The sequence below is a fragment of the Lissotriton helveticus genome, chromosome 4_1 (genome assembly GCF_964261635.1).
Source record: "Lissotriton helveticus chromosome 4_1, aLisHel1.1, whole genome shotgun sequence".
In the NCBI taxonomy this organism is placed as follows: Eukaryota; Metazoa; Chordata; class Amphibia; order Caudata; family Salamandridae; genus Lissotriton; species Lissotriton helveticus.
Genome location: NC_136063.1, coordinates 1,586,310,589 through 1,586,326,939, shown reverse-complemented (window position 1 = coordinate 1,586,326,939; position 16,351 = coordinate 1,586,310,589). Strand labels below are relative to the sequence as shown.

Here is a 16,351-nt window from a genome sequence, read left to right as displayed (position 1 = left end):
CCTCACAACGCAATGCACTGCACTGACCCCGAGCAAGCTTTCGACAAACAAGTGCTTTTGGGAAACCTTTACGGTTTGAGCGGATTGTGCCACAAGCAACAGTGTCCACTTTGGCCAATTCCCTGAACAACCGCACACCAGTGTAGAAGTTATCGACATACAAATGATGGCCTTTGTTAAACAATCCACGACCAAATTCCCACACAATTTTCTCAGTCACTCCAAAAGTCGACGGACAACCAGGGGGGTTAATCCTGGATTCCTTACCAGTGTACACCCTGAAATTAGAGACATATCCAGTCTCACTGTCACACAGCATATACAGTTTGATTCCATAGCGTGCCCTCTTACTAGGAATGTATTGCCGAAATACCAAGCGGCCCTTGAACAACAGCAAAGACTCATCCACTGCAATTTCTTTCCCAGGATAAAAGATCTCAGAAAATCGATCAACCAAATGATCAATGACAGGCCGAATCTTGAAAAGACGGTCACAATCAGGGTGATCTCGTGGCAAAGCAAGACTATTGTCAACAAAATGCATCACCCGCAGCAGAAGCAAATACCTATCACGACTCATGACTGCCGGAAATATAGCTGTTGCCATCAAGGGACTAGTAGACCAATATGAAGCCATTAATGGTTTCCTCAGCAAGCCCATCAAAAAAGTTAAACCCAAAAACTTTTTCATCTCCTCCAAATTTGTGGGAGTCCACCGGGTAGCTCTAGCGTGGGGCTTAAGGCTGGCACTGTTCACCCTCAAAAAAATGTCAGCATACAAATTAGTCTGCTCTACAATCTCTGCCAAAAACACATCATCCATAAACAACTTGAAAAAATTAATAGGCAAAATGTTTTCAGTGTTCACCCTACACCCTGGAACACCAGTAAATTCAGGCAATGCCGGCTGCACCATGCCTGGTGCAACCCAGAGGTCAGAACTTTCATCATCAAGTCTTGCAGCCGCAGGCCGCCGCCCAGCTGCCTCTTGTCTCACTACACCAACTGGAAGTCTAGCAGCCCCAGGCTGCAGCCCAGATGTCTCTTGCCGCACTATTGGCACAGCAATGTCCTCCGCAACCACAGGCACAACAATGTCCTCCCCAACCACAACCACAGCAATGTCCTCCCAACCACAGGCACATCATCCACACCAAAAGTAGCTTCATCAGCACTCAAAGTGTCTTCATCATCAGATGAAGCCATGTGTAGAGAAAACTCACTACCTGAATCTTCACCTCCCACCCATGGTCAGAGGAAGAATCAAAAAGCATTCCAACAACTTGCTGAGCAGTAATCTGGCGGCTAGCCATTATCCTTACAAATAAAGGAGTCTGCACAAACAACTCAACAACCCCAACACTGCGCAAAGTAAGATAAAAAATTTAAGATTTTTTCACAAAAAACTATATTTAGAAAAAATATACAATTCACTTACAAGACACAACTACACTCACCAGCACCTACTCTGCAAAGACACAGCAAATAGGCAACGATATCCCACTAGAAAGAAGAAAAAAAACTTACATCTACAGAAGGACACATCAAAAACAAATGCAAAACATTTTACAATCACAACAAACAGAAACAAAACATACTTGTATTACTACACACTTTGCAAAATAAACAATTACATTACAATTGAACAAAAAAAAGGTCTCTTACCAAACACATGCAACTACAGAAACAGCAGAACAACAGAACCACCAGTAACAGAACCGCACACTGCAACAATCTAAAGAGAAAAAAAAAACAATACACATTAGAAGAAACAAAAACAACACACAGGCTATGTCACAGGGTATGTCACAAATGGGGTGTCTGTCCCCAAGGGGGGAAGATTATAAATCATTATAAACGTGGGCCCCCTGGAAGCAACCCTACGGAGGGCAGAGAGGCCAAATAAAGACACGGCAGAACATACTGAAAACAAATGGGCCCTAGGAAGCAACCCTTGGCCAAGGGGTCGCTCCCTATAAAAAAAAATAACCCTGGAGTCTAGTGGGCTTTTCTATTCCCCCCCCCCCCTGGGTCCAGACACGGTAAAAAAAAACAGCCAATCTGCCCCCAGGGGGGGCAGAAAAGTCTATAAAAATATTAGGGCCACTAGGAAGCGACCCTTCCCCATGGGGTCGCTTCCTTTTCAAATCCAAACAAATCCCTGGTGACTAGTGGGCTTTTCTGCCCCCCCTGGGTGCAGATCAGCCAAAAAAAATGCCGATCTGCTCCGGGGGGGCAGAAAAGTCTGAGAAATAGTACATCCCCCTAAGGAAGCGACCCTTGCCCAAGGGGTCGCTTCCTTTATAAATATAAATCAATCCCTGGTGTCTAGTGGGCTTTTCTGCCCCCCCTGGGTCCAGATGCGGCCCAAAAAAACAGCCGATCTGCCCCCAGGGGGGGCTGAAAAGTCTAAAAAAATATTAGGGCCACTAGGAAGCGACCCTTCCCCAAGGGGTCGCTTCCTTTTCAAATAAAAACAAATCCCTGGTGACTAGTGGGCTTTTCTGCTCCCCCTGGGTGCAGATCGGCCGAAAAAACGACCGATCTGCCCCAGGGGGGGGCAGAAAAGTCTGAAAAACATTTTATCCCCCTAAGGAAGCGACCCTTGCCCAAGGGGTCGCTTCCTTTATAAATATAAATCAATCCCTGGTGTCTAGTGGGCTTTTCTGCCCCCCCTGGGTCCAGATGCGGCCCAAAAAAACAGCCGATCTGCCCCCAGGGGGGGCAGAAAAGTCTAAAAAACTATTAGGGCCACTAGGAAGCGACCCTTCCCCAAGGGGTCGCTTCCTTTTCAAATAAAAAACAAATCCCTAGTGACTAGTGGGCTTTTCTGCTCCCCCTGGGTGCAGATCGGCCGAAAAAACGGCTGATCTGCCCCAGGGGGGGGCAGAAAAGTCTGAAAAATATTTTATCCCCCTAAGGAAGCGACCCTTGCCCAAGGGGTCGCTTCCTACACACAATTGCGGCAAAAACAACAATCCCTGGTGTCTAGTGGGGCATTCCTGGTGCAGGATCGCGACGCTGTGCGCGATCGTGCACCAGGAATGCCCTGCATTGGGACATCAGGGGAGAGGAAACACAGTTTCCTCCCCCCCGATGCCTCAAGGCCCTGAAAACCGGCCCCCCCGCCCCACCGGAGCACAAAACACGAACCTCTTTGCTGGACGCGCTGGAAAGAAATGGCTTCCAGCGCGTCCAGCGCTTCCTGATGACGTTGGCGCACGCTGTGCGCGCTGACGTCACCAGGAAGCGTGGGGGGGCCAGGGGGTGGCAGCGGAAAGTCTTCCGCTGCCACCCCTGCAAAAAAACACAAGATCGCTGCACAGGGGGGGGGAGCGCCAGCGCTCCCCCCCCCAGGGCTGTACTGATGACGGAACGGTTCAGTCATCAGCACAGCCCAACCGATGCTGATGACGGAACCGCTCCGTCATCAGCATCGAAGGGGTTAAAAGTACATGTTTTAGGGAAAATGTGTGTGCGTTGTGACACTTCTTGGCAGTTTCACAGAGTACTGTGTCCTAATGACCACAAAATCAAACCAGAAAAAGCAGAGCAGTGTACCGAGGTAAGAATGCCAGGAGAGTAGTTTACAGTTGAAGACTTTATTTAGTCTTATTTAAAGGTATTGAAATACCGGACCCACGGCAAAGTGGCTGTTAGCTCCAGAGCTTTAAAGGCAAGAATAAATCCAAGGCAGATTCTAGAACATTGAAATAGAGTAGATTAAAGGAAAGAGAGAAAGGGCACAGATAGAAATGGAAGAAAGATAAGAACGTTACACATCTTCCCCTTAACGGAGGAACAAGACAATTCAGAAAATTAAGAGAAAAAAAAAGAATTGTATAACAAATTCAAAATACCAAAAGAAAGAAATAACGTACAAACATTCATTTTCAAATTCTAAATAGTCTAGATAAACATGTCTACACATGTTCTCCACAATGGAGAAATTATGACATAACAAAATCTTTAAAATGAGCAAGTAATCTACAAATTCTCCTTGATGGTAAAATAGAATCACAACAAAAGAATAGAGAGTCAACAAGAAGAATAATTGCACAATTTTTCAGAACTCTGAAACAAGTGAAAGTCCTTCAGTGATATAAAAGAATCACTTTTATTACATCCTTTAGGTTATTCTTGATACAAGATGTTTGGACAAACAGCCTTGTGCAACTAGTAATTCCTTACTGCCATTTTGCTGTGTTTTTGCTAAAATAGAATCACAGTAAGAAGTAAAAGTATTAGCAGGAGTAGTGACAACATTATTATGAGAAAGAAGGGGGGGCCCCACATCGATACTAGGCAGGTAGACGGGGAAAATACATATCAAGGAGGAAAGGAAATACCTGCCTATGGACATGCAAGGTGGCCTCAGAGGAGGTCCAAATATATGTGCACTAGCCTCAAGCCACACTAGCAATTTAAACAACAATATTTAATACATTTCAACATAGATTGTATATTTTGTCATCTATTTAATCATTCATCAAAACAGTACTTTTTCAAATTGTACATTTCATAAAAACCGCTAAGGTACATAGAGCTCATGATAAGGAAAAGAACGCAACAGTGCATAAGGTTCTTAGAGCAGAATAGGACATGGCTTCAATTTAAAAACTAATGTGTTCTCACCGAAGCCCACACATACAACCGCAAATAAATTTCACCAGACATACAGCCACAGACTAATATCACCAGACATACGCATACATACTTCTCACATCCAGGTAAATGCTGCAATCACATTCACAAGTCACTCGTCACTCCGCAATAAAGTTCTAATTAGTGATCGATGGGGGTAGTTAGAATGTTCTCTCAGATCATTGGGTTGGTTCTCAGATGGGGAAAGTGCCAACGCGCGTTTCGGTGTGAGACCCCGGTGTAACACCTTCATCAGGGCAGGAGTGGACTGGAGGGCAACACGGTGTAGCAAAATCTTGATTTTTCAGATGGCAGTTCAACATTTAAGAGAAATCTCTGCAAAGGATCATCACGCGAGAGGAGATGAACACTTGTATCCAATAACGTGCGTGGGGTGCTCTGCATAAAAAAAAAGCATGTTTGAAGATAAACAAGGAGTTTCAAACACAATGGAATCATCTGAATCAGGATTCAATGCAGTTTTTTAATTAATCTCAGCTTGTTCTTAGAGAGGGGAACAAGTCTACTTTTGTTCCACCATCTTCCATCTTGTAGCAAACCAGCACTAAGTCCAACTTTCACAATCTCGTAAGGAGAAGTAAAAGAAGATTCTCCTTTTTTAACACAAAAAGGTTTCTTGATAAGCAGCCATGAACCAGAAATATAATCTTTAGTTTGAACATGTTTGCGAAGATCAAAATGAAACTTTTGTTTACTTTGTGCTAAAGCAACAGATTGACGCAAAATTATATCTTTGTTAGTATTTGAATTGTTGGAAAGGCAAGAATGTCGCTCCAACCAAAAAGGTAGTGGTAAAGTGCGACATTTTCTGCCTGTCAACAACTCAAAAGGAGTGAAACCAATGGTTGAGTGAGGTGAGTTATGATAAGCATTGACCTTGTCTTTAAGAAAAAAGTTAAAATCTAAACCAGAAGAAAGAGCAATTTGAACTGCTTCTTTAAGACAGTGATTAGCTCGCGCAACAAGGCCATTCACAGCAGGACTATACAAAGCTACTTGAATATGTCTAATGTCCATACTTTTCAAAAAATCTTGCATGGCAATCGACACGAAATTTGTCCCATTGTCCGTGACCAATTCTTTTGGAGGACCCTCAAGAGAAAAAACATTCTTAAGAAATTGTAAAACTGAATGAGTGGAGGCCGATTCAACAAAAGAAAAATATATATACATATCCATTTAGAAAAGTAGTCAATGAGTACTAATAAAAATCTAGAAGAATTAGGTAAAAGATTGGTCCAGTGAAATCTAAAGCAATTTTTGTCCAGGGACTGACTGGTAAAGAAACTGGACAAAGGGGATTCTGTGTAGTCTTCCAATGTTTATCAGAGACAACACATTGAGGACATAAATCTACAAAAGAGGACACTTGAGCATTCAAGGAGGGCCACCAATAATTTTCTCCGAGAGGAATAAAGCAACCATTTCTGGTACAAATATTTTCTAAAGACAACTCTGAAGAAACTTGAGCATAAGGTTTTAAATCGTGAGAAATATTACGAATGGTAGGCCAATCTTTGACAATGAAATTTGAAATTCTTTTTAAGTCGTGATCAGTGGAAGTAGCTTCAAGCCAATCTTTTTCCAATATGACACCATTTGAGGGAGAAGAGGCATCAATAGAAGCTACAACGCAATCAAACTCGTCAACATTGTCATCAGTTAATGGCAAAGGTAGATTAGAAAGACAATCGGCCCTGACATTTTTTCCACCTTCTATTTAACAGTAAAATTGTACTCTTGCAATTTTGAAAGAATACGCACAAGACGAGCAGAGGCTTTGCCTAAAACTGTCTCCTTGTAATAGATAAACGAGAGGTTTGTGATCGGTGTATATCGTAAAAGGACTACCCCAAAGATAGGTTTTCAATTTGGAAACCGCCCAAACACAGGCTAATGCCTCTCTTTCAATTGTACTATATTTGGAATCTGCATCAGACCAAGATCTAGATGCAAAAGCAGCAGTATGATCCTTACCAAAATTTTGTTGACCGAAAACAGCACCAAGTCCATTTTAACTGGCATCAGCTGTGACCGTGCAATGATGACCATGAACAAAAGGACTTCGTGCAGGAGCATTAACGACTAGATTTTTGATGTTAATAAAAGCTATGTTAATATCATTTGTCCAAACAAAAGCAGTACCTTTTTTGAGAAGAGATCTCAAAGGTCGAACAAAAGAGGCGTAATCAGGTACAAAGCAAGTGTAATATAGACCTAAAAAAGGTCTGAGAGCATCTTTGTCAGATGGAGGTGGAGCTTTGACAATAGCTTCCATGTTGCAAAATTTGGGTTTGATACCTTGCGGAATAATGATGTGACCTAAATAGTCCATTTGTTCAGCTAAAAATGTAATGTTTCAGGTTGAACAGTAACACCCCTGGAATTCAACATGGAAAAGAGTTTATGTAATGTGTCCAAATGTGCTTCTTTGGTTTCAGTAAAAACAAGGATATCATCCTGAAACGCTTGAACATTTTCAACATCTTTAAAAAGAACGTCCATGACTTTCTGGAATACTGAGGCTGCCGAAGCTAAGCCGAAAGGCAACCTCAAGAATTTGTACGCTCCGAAAGGAGTGACAAAGGTGGTAAGTTCCTGAGAATCAGTATTCAAGGATATTTGGTGATATGCCGAATGCAGGTCAATGGTCGAAAAATATTTAGAGTGACCAATGTTTGAGAGCATTTGTTGGATGTGAGGAAGAGTATGGCAGTCAACAATAATGTTGCGATTTAGGGACCTGAGGTCTACACATAGACGAAGATCCCCATTTTTTTTTTAGCACGAACAATGGGAGATACCGACTCAGAGGAATCAGTAGTGGTAATAATGTCATCTTCAGTGAGTTTCTCCAATTGTTTTTTAAGATCATTTTTGACACTAATTGGAACAGGTCTGACCTTGTGGGTGACCGGTGTAGCATTGGTCTTAAGTCTAATGACCTGTTCAAAACCTTTGATAGTACCAATGTTACTACTGAATACGCAGAAGGAAATTCATTTTTGAGTAAATCATTAGGACAAGACTTTTCAAAACAATCATTGTCAATAGCAAGAATAGGAATTCTGCAATGACCTCACTTGCAGGGTAGCAACTCACGATAAATGCATCAGTTGCCAGGAGACCTTTAATTATCAGTACGTGTACAGCAGCTTGCGGAGAGTGCCATGGTTGCCAGATGACATTGACACTACAGCATGTTACAGTCAAAGCACGTGAAGATAATAATTAATCTCCCGCTGGCTGAAAGAGTCAAATGACAGTTGGTTGCTAAGAGGCGCGTTTAAGGCAAAGCGCGTGAGGAGCAAGAAATCAGCTTGTACTGGCTCGAGGAGTCGTAAGACAGTTAAGGTTTGAAACAAAGCAGCGCCGTCGATAAAATATCAAAGAAACAGACCTGAATGCTTGTGGGTCCGGAGTAGAAACAATGTATCCTTCCAGGAACGTAGACTCAATGAAACAAAATTACCGATGTCCACTGCGGCATTTCTTCGTTTCCGATGTCCGTTGGTGGGAAATGGGAATTATGGCAATTCCTCAGCTACCCCACTCCTGGTGCCAAATATTTACCGACATAAGAATGCCAGGAGAGTAGTTTTAAGTTGAAGACTTTATTTAGTATTGAAATACTGGACCCAGAGCAAAGCGGCTGTTGGCTCCAGAGCTTGAAAGGCAGGAATGAATCCAAGACTGATTCTAGAATATTGAGACAGGGAAGATTAACGGATAGAGAGAAAGGGCACAGATAGAAATAGAAGAAAGATAAGAACGTTACAAGCAGTTACTTCAAAATGATTTCCTCTCATATTTGGGAGTTCTTCACAGTGTATGCACAGCAGACAGGGAAATGGGAGAATGTTGTGCGGGGAGCCTCTTTGCTGAAGAGAGGGAAAAGAGGCACGGCAGGCACTATTATGAGGGATAGAGGGCATGGAAGCTTCTTGGCTCTGGAGGGAAATTGTGCACAGGCAGAGGCAGGAACAATGGAATCTTCTACTTAAGATAAGACGTGAATATTATGGTAATCCTTTTGCTCCTCCAAGATGAAAAAGATGGAGCCATTTGCTTAGGTGATAGAAATGACAATACACACATATGAAATATGTGGTCCCATATCTATCAAACATCTGACTCTTGGTTCCAAATTATAATTGACCTCTCAAAATTTGGTGAGTATATGCACTTCTGTTTTTATACTTAACCTGCCGAGTATAGCATGTAGTCTCTTGTCTACGCTGATTTTTCATTTAATGATTTATAGTTTATCCTTTTCTTGTGAAGTGCTGTGAAACCATTCGTGGTAGCGATAAATGTTATCTTGATACTGCTTTTGTCATTTCTAACCCCTGCCTTTCAAAGTAATGAGGGGACTGTTTATTAACTGTATTTGGGGATGACAAAGAAAATCCTCCCTTATCTCCTAGGACAAGTCTTCAGGGAATTCTTGGAGAGGAACCCTGGATTTTCCACGGCTTCAATGCTTGGAGAAGTTGCAGAGGTCTTTGAAAGGTAATGAACTGGTTTATATTAAGTTGGAAATGTATCTAGTGTTTGCTGAAGTTAATTTTCCATTACATTTGCTGCAATATCATTTTCACCAGGTAGCAACAGAGCAGGATTTTAGGTAATGCATGTTTGACATTATATTATTCTGAAAAAAACGATATTCTATATGTGTTGCCTCTTTATCGCAGCATTTTATAACCAGAGTTCAGTATCAGAAACATTTGCCAATTAGTTTTAAATATCGTTGGCTGCACGAATATCACATACCCCTTTAGGGAGCTTATGTATTTTCTTGTCACTAATTTTAATAATATATGTGTGCTTATTTATAATATTTACTCTACTGCACATGCCATTTCTGGAATTTGTGTTTTGCAGTAGCTGCTGTTAGTTGCTCCTGATAGTACTCAAGTTAACACAAGTTTTAGTGACTGAGAGGGAGCTGCAGCGCTGTTTAAATACAAAGGCTTGACATATAGAACCAACCTAATTCAGGGTCCTTACTTAATGTCAAACCTATTTCATGGTTTTGCAAAGAAGCCCTTTCCCATAAATGTGAATGTGAACAGCACTTGAACAGTAATTGGTTCATATAAAGTTAAAGTCTCTGATGGGCCAAAGCAGGAGTCGAGAACATCTGCCAAATGTGAGGAACCAAGGACCCACAAGTACAATGTCCTTTTTGCCCAGATCACCCCCATATTTGTGGCTGATGCTGGTGGCTACTGACTCTGAAAGTGGCTTGTGCTCTGCTAACGAGGCCCAGAGCCAGTGCTCTGTCCCTTAAACTTATATGCTACTTGGTACATTTCTGATTGGCCAAGACAACCTACCTGTAAGTCCCTAGTATATGGTAAGGCATGTAGGTTTAGAGACTCCAGTGGACTTAATGCACTTAAGTGTGCACTGCTGTGGTGTCTTTCTAAAGCAAGGCCTGCCTTGTAGGCTTGTTTAAAAATAAAACTGTTTTCAAATTTGACTTTGCAATTAAAATTCCTTCCAGCGCCCAAAACTACCTGTGTTTTACATATAGGTCACCCCTTAGGTCAGCTCAATGTGCCCCAAGGGTAGACTGCATTGTAATGAAAAGTAGGGACAATATAAAAGAAGTTTTATATGTCCTGGGAGCGAAAAATAGACTAAGTCCTTTTTCCCTATTGTAGTGCAGCTAATCCCATAGGCTAACATGGGAAGGCTTTATTAAATCTAATAAAGGCTATCTTTGCTTGGTAGATAGCTAGCAATGTCATTAAAAGTATCAAAATACTGCTTGCAATAAATCCAACAACTTGCCAAAGTCCGATGTATTACAACTATTACAGGAAGGTAGTTTTAGAACTTACTATCCTGAAGTTACCTAAAGCAGCACTGTAACAGCCTCTTCTGATTGCTCAACCTTTGACAGCCTGAGCTAAGCTGAGTAGGTGTGAAGAGGCCTGGGACTGAAACAGGATAGCCATTTGGTGGGGGAGATTGGCTTACTGGAGAAGCCAGGGGAAGGAAGGGGGCTGGGGAATATAAGCTGGACTTTAAAGGCAGGAGAACTGTTGTCCCGGCACCCAGGCCTGCCCCCACTTCCTTTAGCCCATCCCGATCAGAGCCCCCTTAAATAGATTAGGAGAGGGTCTGGAAGGGGAGTTTAGCCAGTTGTCAGCAACATCTTTGGGCTGGGTTACACAGACATACATATCAAGGAGAGATTTCCTTAATTTCGATTTTTAGAGAACTGTTTATTCTGAGGTCAAAGCTATTCCACACTAAGCAGGAAATGGTCATAGCAGAGCGATGTAACTTTACCCATATGGTATTGGGTGTTCCCTCCTATTGCAAGCCCAGAATGGAGAGCTGCAGGAGCTCCTCAGAACACTGCCTGGTACAAAAGGACTGCTCTGCTGGACCCTTGGACTGCACCACAGAAGGCACCTTCTGCACTCTCAAAGCTCATTTATGCCTGACTCACAGGAAAAGGAGTGTACTCCCTGATCAGTGACTGGTACAACAGAGCTGGAAGAAGTCACCTGCAAGCCTAAAGAGGATCACCCCAGCAGGCCAGTTGCAACTGGATTTTTCCTGGTCTGTGCAGGTGTATTTTGGTAGATTGGGTACCAGCCCCCAAGAGGCAATCTAGAGTCTCTGAACCCCTAACTGGTGCTGCTGGACACTTCTTTCCCCAAAGGCACCACAAGGAACAGGATTTAAAAGTTTAGAAACACTACAATGTTTTGCTGAAAAGCTCCAGGCGGGGACCAGCTCAATGTGGAGAGTCAAGCTGCCTCTCATGCATCGTGGACAAAGACTTCCAGAGACTCTGAGGCATCGTGCTGCAGCAGGCTGCCATAGTCTAATCTAACTTTGCATCTGAGAGGCCCAAGGACCAGCTGACGAGCCTGTTGACGTAAGAAGAGCTGCTTTGAATGTGTCCCGGTCCAGCGTGACCTGGTAGCCGTGAGTGGCACTTTAATCTTTTTGGCGCTAGATTGCTCAATCTTTTTTTATTTAATCTTTCAAAATTCATATCACAGTTTTTTTCACATCTTTTTTTCTGAAACATCGTGAACAAACTAGGATGGAGCGAAATTCGTTTTTACAGACATTTCAGAACGGGAGCTGACATTTTTTTTTTTTTTTTTAACGCTGTGGATTATTTTTGGGGGGTTGAGAATACGTTTCTTCAAAACGGATATTTTTCGCGATTTTAGGCTATTCTTTGGTTGTTGCATACTCTGGATTACTGGAGTTCAGAAGCCTTTTGGTGACCGGTGGTTTAAAAAAGTCAACAAGAGTTGGACATCTTCATGTAGAAACCCTAAAAAATCTGGAATTTGTAAGAAAAATAAATAATGATTTCAAAGATGCCTGTTTAATTTAACTGTTGATAAAACTGTCAGGGACTGTTAGAGGTTGTTAGGGTGGGTTAGATGTGTAGAGTGTAGGTACTACTATCCTAGTAGTCTGAAGCATCCATCAAAGAAAAATCTTTGATTTTTACCAATAGTCTTTCTGCCAATAGTCTATCTGACGTTTCTTTACATTTTTGTGAAACCTGGGGATTCCGACTACCTTCTGAAGATTGCACAATTCTCATTTCTTGAAAAGTTTGCTCCTTCTTCAACATTTTCCAGAAATGATATAGGCTTAGGTGATGTCTGCCTATAGATATTTTTTTTAAGGAGTTGTGCCATCCATCAAAGGCATAGTCTGTCTTTGAACCTCTCTCTAACCAGGTCTCATCACAGTTCCACCAGTCAATGGGAAACCTTGGCTTCCTCCTGTGATCCAACCTGCTTAGATGGCCAATTCCTCAAAAGTATTTAGTAGAGGGGTCAGTTTGTACCCTTTTTGGGTACAGCAGTCAAATTCAGTAACTGATATTTAGAACTATTCCACACACTCTGGAAGTATAAAGCAGAACGCTGTTTGACATAATCCTCAACTAACAATGTTTTTTTTCATTTTATGCCAATATACCTGAGAAAAGTGGAGAAAACATCCTTGAATTTGGGTTGTAGGGTGCATTTTGCAAGTGGTGAGAATATTTGTCAATTCAAAGAAAATTATCACTTTTCTAGTAGTTTTAATAAATGTTTTGGTTTTTATCACTGTTACAAATTCTTTGTATGGCGAGGATTGCTTGTCGGAGAGTAAGCTACACACTAATGGAACTGTTGTGGTGTTTATTTTAGCATGAATAGTGTATATTTCTGCAATTGGAGGGGGTGTAGACTTAAAAGTCCCATCCATCATCCAAATATCACTTTTCTCAAGGGTTACCAGGTTATATCACTATTATTGAGGGTTACCAGGTTATGGGTTGTGCTCAATATTCATATTCCTATCTGAGAGGTTTATGCAATAAAGTTTCATTAAAGAAAGTAATAATTAGTTCAGAGGGAATGTTAATGTCTGAATAGGTTTGTGGTGTTACTACTTGCCTGTTTTAGTCTCTGGATCACCCTTCTAAAATTTGGTATTGTGGGCATATTAATGGCTACATTCATGGGAATGTTTTGTGTTACCTCCCTCAAAACTGGACCACAGGATTAATTGGAGGCGGATGCAAGTAATTTAAATGTGTTGTATATTTTCTCTTACTTCAGTCTCCATTGCAGAGGCAGAGTGGTTATGCTCAGAGGTACCTTCAAAAGTGTCACATAGAGTAACTGCTCTGCATGTGCAATGTGATGAAAAAAACTGCACATACCTCCAATGACACCTGGGCTCCTATCCTTAAATTAAAGGTTGACACCATACTTTAGGATTGTATTTCCTCTTCTTGACTTAACAAAACTTGCTTGCCAAGCTGATGCCATTATTATTATTTGTTCGGTTTAAAAAAAGAAACAGAAAAAAGTATGTTTGTATGTTTATAGTACAGTTTTAATTGTCTTTTATTTTGCCTGCGGAGTAAAATGCAAAAGGTTTTGTTAATTGTGTCCTCCTCTGAAGAAAGTAAACAATTAAGATGCCCTGTTGAAAACTGAAGTTTTAGTGTTGACATGTTTCACCTAGAACAAAAATATATTTTGTTAAGCAAGGAGAAATGTAATTTCAGGTTTATTTACCTGAAGTACGGTCTGGTCTGGTCATTTGAGGGAATATTTTCAATGTTGGGTGTTTGGCTATGGTAGAGGTTTTAAACGATGTTGGGATTTTCCTGTTGGAGGCTGTTTGTGGAGAGTAAAAATGAAAGATGTTATTTGTTTTACACTTTTTGGCATTGTTCTACTTTGCGGATGCTATCTCACTTCAAACACTGTGGGGTTTATTTTCAGAGGATTTTATGCTGTTGTGAAGAATTGTAAGATTTTTATTGCTGGAACTTTGTTTAGCTGTGTGAAAAAACAGATACAATATATATATATATATATATATATATATATATATATATATATATATATATATATATATATATATATATATATATATATATATATATATTCTGTATTTTTTTTTCACCCACCCTCTTTCTGTCCAGCACCTGCTCTGAGGAAAAGTAAATTAGCCCCCATTCACTGTCCAGTAGATGCCCCTGCAGAGTTAAAATAATAAGTTTGCCCCCTGTCACTGTCCAGCACCTTCCCTGAGGGATGCCTCCGGTGGAGTTGCAATAGAAATTTGCCACCTCCCACCTCTGCCCATCACCCACTCTCAGCATAATTTATATTTTCAAACATATGGTTTTTAAAAGAAAATACTTTTTTATTAAAAACATTTTTTTTTTTAAAATCCAGGTCAATTTTGAATTAAGAGTTAAAATATGTAATGTTTACTTGCATTATTAGATTTCCAGTTTGTCCACCGTAAATACGTTATGTTGATAACTTGCTAGAAATCTAAGAATTTAGAAAAAGAAAAAGTAATATATGTTTATCGGATTTATCTGGTAATGTTTTAATGTACTTTGTGTTAACGTTGTACATACTTTGACTGATAGATTGCAGTATCGCCACATCAAACTGTTGATTCTCTCAAAGAGTGGGAAAAGCGTGTGGTCACGAGCAGACTCTGTGTACTGCGGCACACAAAATGATGGACAGCTAATTTTCTACGTTTTTTTCACTGGTAAACCATAATTCAAACAAACATATGTTTTGGATTAGATTTTGTCAGAATTTGTTTTTATTTCTTCAGGTGAAAAATAACGTTCCCTCACATAGAACAATGGGCATTTTACCTTTGGGTAAACTGTACACTAAGGGGCCTATTACGATGGCAGGCGGACCTTACCGGGAAACTGGACCCACCGCCATAGGTGCAGCGGTCCCGCCATGGAGATTAGGATGCCACCACCACGGTGGCATTGGAATCCCGCATACATTGCATTGTGGCAGGAGGTGCTGTAAGCAGCACCCGCCACAATGCAATATATGCATGTTGCGCATTTGCATGCACAATGAGGCAGGCACCGCGCGGTGCCTGCCACATTGTGCATGCAAATGGGGGGGCACCATGGTTGCACCCCCAGTGCACATCCAGCCCTTCCCCACCCCTGGTGGCCCGCAACGGGCCCCCAAAATTAACCTCCGCCTGGCTTTCCATGGCGGAGTCTCTGCCATGGAAAGCCCTGCACCGCCTTGCAGACACCGCCACAATATCTGAGCCCTTTTCCACCCGGTCACCTGTTTGACCGGTGGAAAACCAGTGGTCGGTCTTTCAGTCCGCTGGGGTACCCCCGCCATTGTAATCTGGCAGGGGGGGAAATTGGATGCGGGCGGTAGATAATGGTGGGCGGATCGCTACCGGCAAATGGGCGGTGGTGATCCGCCCACTGTTATAATAGACCCCTTGGTGTTAACATAAAGGAAGGACTAATGTAGAAACAGGATAGTTTGAAATAAGTTTAAGTGATACATGTATTGTAATATGCTTTTTTACTAATGTTCATAGCTAAAATGTGTTTTGAGTAACATTACTGCAATGGCTTATTTTCCTTACTTTTCAGGAACAAAATATAGTTCTTATTTATTTATTATTATTTAGCACAGTTTGATTGCTTGGTAATGGTATGCGTGGCAATGGTAGTTTTAATATATCCCTATGTGTGTGGTAGTGACGTGGCGTGGATAAGACATACATAGTTCAGGCAGGTTCCTTGTTCAGACCACACTGCTCAGGCATGCTTGGTAAAGACATTCGTTGTTCCATCAAACATCTGACTCTTGGAGGCTTTACCTCATGGTAGGTTTACAATAACTGCACAGGTGTGAAGGGTTCAGCTCTGGCTTATGTTTTCTTCGACTGTGACCAGCAGATGGCCTGTATTCACACCAGTTTTCGGCTTAGGCGGAAATGCTGGCTAATAAATGAGGTTGATGACCAGTTGGCTGGCCATTAACAATAAAAGATTGCTTATTAGTGAGATTCGATCTCCCTAAAGCAGAGCCAAAATTAACCGCAAGCGTGCTGCGGTCATTTTTGCGCTGTGCGGCTTTTTTCGATTTACCGCGTTACATGACGAGCTGAGCTAGTCATGAGCATGCGAGCGGCGCAACTCATGACGAGCTCAGCTCGTCATGAGCATGGAAGGGGTTAAGGAGATAATGTACTTTTTCCCCCTTTGAATCCACCTTGCCCCACACTGTTGGAAAGCAATTAATTTGCATTCAATAACTCATGACCCCCTTGACCTGTGTACTTGGTACTTAAGTATTACTTATGCCTTGTTTGTAACCACTGA

At 41.6% G+C, this 16,351-nt stretch overlaps 1 protein-coding gene across 1 annotated transcript in view; it reads left to right on the top strand.

The window, feature by feature from the left end:
• Positions 1–16,351, top strand: part of LOC144827606 (mediator of RNA polymerase II transcription subunit 1-like) — a 648,236-nt gene that overhangs the window by 165,152 nt on the left and 466,733 nt on the right. The window contains exon 3 of the mRNA XM_078685852.1: positions 9,093–9,177. Coding sequence (XP_078541978.1) covers positions 9,093–9,177 — 85 coding nt within the window. The remainder of the gene's footprint in view (positions 1–9,092; positions 9,178–16,351) is intronic.